The 2,762-nt window shown below is 34.0% G+C and overlaps 1 protein-coding gene across 1 annotated transcript in view; it reads left to right on the forward strand.

Annotated features, from left to right (window-relative positions):
- The first annotated feature begins 645 nt into the window (after window positions 1-645).
- Window positions 646-2,762, forward strand: part of LOC106882265 (signal recognition particle receptor subunit alpha) — a 33,928-nt gene continuing 31,811 nt past the window's right edge. Inside the window, exon 1 of the mRNA XM_052974957.1 lies at window positions 646-857. Coding sequence (XP_052830917.1) covers window positions 741-857 — 117 coding nt within the window. The 5' untranslated portion in view covers window positions 646-740. The remainder of the gene's footprint in view (window positions 858-2,762) is intronic.

Here is a 2,762-nt window from a genome sequence, read left to right on the forward strand (position 1 = left end):
AAGTCTGCACATTCTTGCCCCTCTCTTATCTAGCAGCAGAAACAATTAAAAAAAGGGAACTAATCTTTAATACTATGTTTTCATGTGGGACAATAAATGTTAAGACTCTACGAATCTAAAAGTTAAACATGCTTTTCTACAACAAAACTAATTTCATAATATAACAAAGTAACGCAGTGTTGCGTATACTAAATCAATAAATTATTTCTATTTTAAACAAAGAGCAGAGTTTCTAGACACGAAAAGATATGAAGATTTGTTTGAACTGTTGGAGGTAGTTTGTGATAAAAATGTCACTTCCGGTACTAAAACCCTGCAAATAAACACGCTGTTAAAAATATGACCAGTAGAGTGAAGAGTTTTATTGAGGGAATTGTGTATATACTACGAAAAAATATGAAATTAGTATTCGTAAAAATAAAATTATAAAAACTGAATTCAATTAATATTTGATTAATAAATGTAATGGGTTCCACATAACAGGAAAACTTATTTAAGGAATGTTGTAAACGTCACATCCGGTATCGAGTTGTGTGAAAACGTCACCATAACGCTGAAAGAAGATAAGGAGGAAGGGGAAGAGAAACAAATTAGAAACATATAGAAATAGATTGGAGTAGGAGTGAGTAGGGAAATAGAAAGCTAGAAGTATTGACTGCGGGAGAAGGAGAGAGAGAGAGTAAGAGTGGTATAAAACCTTAGTTTGAGGTTCGCCGTCGTCGCTGTTTAACTTGGCCAATATGTTGGATTTCTTCAGTATCTTTAGCAAAGGTGGCATCGTTCTGTGGTGCTTCCAGGGAACATCGCAATGGTTTACACCATCCGTTAATGCTTTAATTAAGAGCGTTCTTCTACAAGTGAGCGAAATTCTTTCCATTTCTTCATTCCTTTCCAGGATTTCTTTTCTGTCCCGTTTCAGACACGTCTTTCTGTTCTACAGATGGACAGGCACCGAGAGAGAGAGAGAGACACGACACGCGTGGACGTAGAACACACACACACACACACATATTATATACACATGTATTCATGTATGAGTCTTTATATGTGTGTGTGTATAATATATATATACACACACATATATATAATATATATATCTTTCAATCTAGTTGGCAGTATACGCACACTTACACGTGTGTTGATATATACATATATATGAACTTTTTCATCCATGTGTGTGTGTGTATATATATATATATATATATATATATATATGTGTGTGTATTCTCTCGCCCTGTCTCGTGTGTATGTATGTATATATGTATGTATGTATATGCATGCATGAATATATATATATATATATATATATATATATATATATAAATAATCGATTTTCATTCTGTAGCACAATTAGGTCAGTTTGATTGAGGGTCTACTTTTATGATTTAATTTCATAAATTAAAAGTCATTGGTGTCAACATATGGCTTTCTACGTTGTGTCCGTTGCTCCCACCTCCGCTTCCGTGAAGATTGCTGTCGTTGGTGGTGGCCATCTAACAGCGCCTCTTCAATTCCGAAATATAGTCACGTTGTTAAATCTGTTAATTCTAAGGTAGTTGCTTTTTATCTTAGAAATAGCAGCTAAATCTTCCTCAAGTCACACCCTAACTTCTCTAAAAGAATTTAAAAAGAAAAGATATTACATAATATTGTTTTTTATATCCCCAAATTGTCACGAATCTTTTGATCGGGACTGACCTGGAGTGAAACAACAAGTCTTGAAGCTATGTGATGTGGGGTGTAATTCTTAAAGTCTTTGATGTTTACTAGCCCTAAAAGTACCCAGATTGTGATTGAATATAAATATAGAACATCCGAATGCTTTCCAATATCTTTTATTTCGACATTTGTTAATTTAGTTGTGTAAAAACCAATGTGTCATTCAGTTACGTATAATAATGCGTAAAAAGTGATTTGTAGGTCCGTCTCTTTGCCTCTCAGCTGTTGTTCCACGTTGGTGTCACTAGATCAGCTGAATTTGTCGCTACCAGACGAAATAGTCAGGCTGGGAAAAAAACATATGTTTCGTGTCTAATCTCATTTATTGAAAATGTTAATTATATCAATTCTAGAAAAATATTTTAGCAATGATTTCTCCCTTGGCATCGGGCCAAATTTACCCAAAAATGTGCTGTAGTATTGTCGACTGAATCACAAGCACCTAATATATATATATATATAACTATCGTCGTTTTAAGGTCTATGCTTCCATGGGTCAGATGGAATTTCATTGAGGCAGATTTTATATTGCTGGATGCTCTTTCTGTCGCCAGCCCTTGTTTCCATGCCAGGGAATATTCCTCCTTGTTATCATGTTATCATGGAGAATTGGATACAAACAACACAGCTGTGATGCTCACTTACAACTGTCACGTTATGTCAGACAAGGTAACATAAGCACACAAATATATATGACAAGATTCTTTCAATTTGTCTCCCAAATCCATTCACAAAGCCCTCGTTGGCCTGGGGGTTATAATAGAAGACACTTGCTCAAGATATCTTCTAGTGGGACTAAGCCTGAAATCACATGATTGGGAAATGAAATTAGCATACCCAAACTTACTCTAATAAATGAAATATATATAATGACCATTATTTATAACTTGTGTGTGTGTGTGTATGTATGTATATATATATATATATATGTGTGTATATATATATATATATATATATATATATATATATATATATGTTGTTGTACTTGGGGATGGTCATATTGCCAGTTTAGCCAATAAAAACACACGCACTGTATATTTGGT

Source organism: Octopus bimaculoides, chromosome 20 (genome assembly GCF_001194135.2).
Source record: "Octopus bimaculoides isolate UCB-OBI-ISO-001 chromosome 20, ASM119413v2, whole genome shotgun sequence".
NCBI classification, from domain to species: Eukaryota; Metazoa; Mollusca; class Cephalopoda; order Octopoda; family Octopodidae; genus Octopus; species Octopus bimaculoides.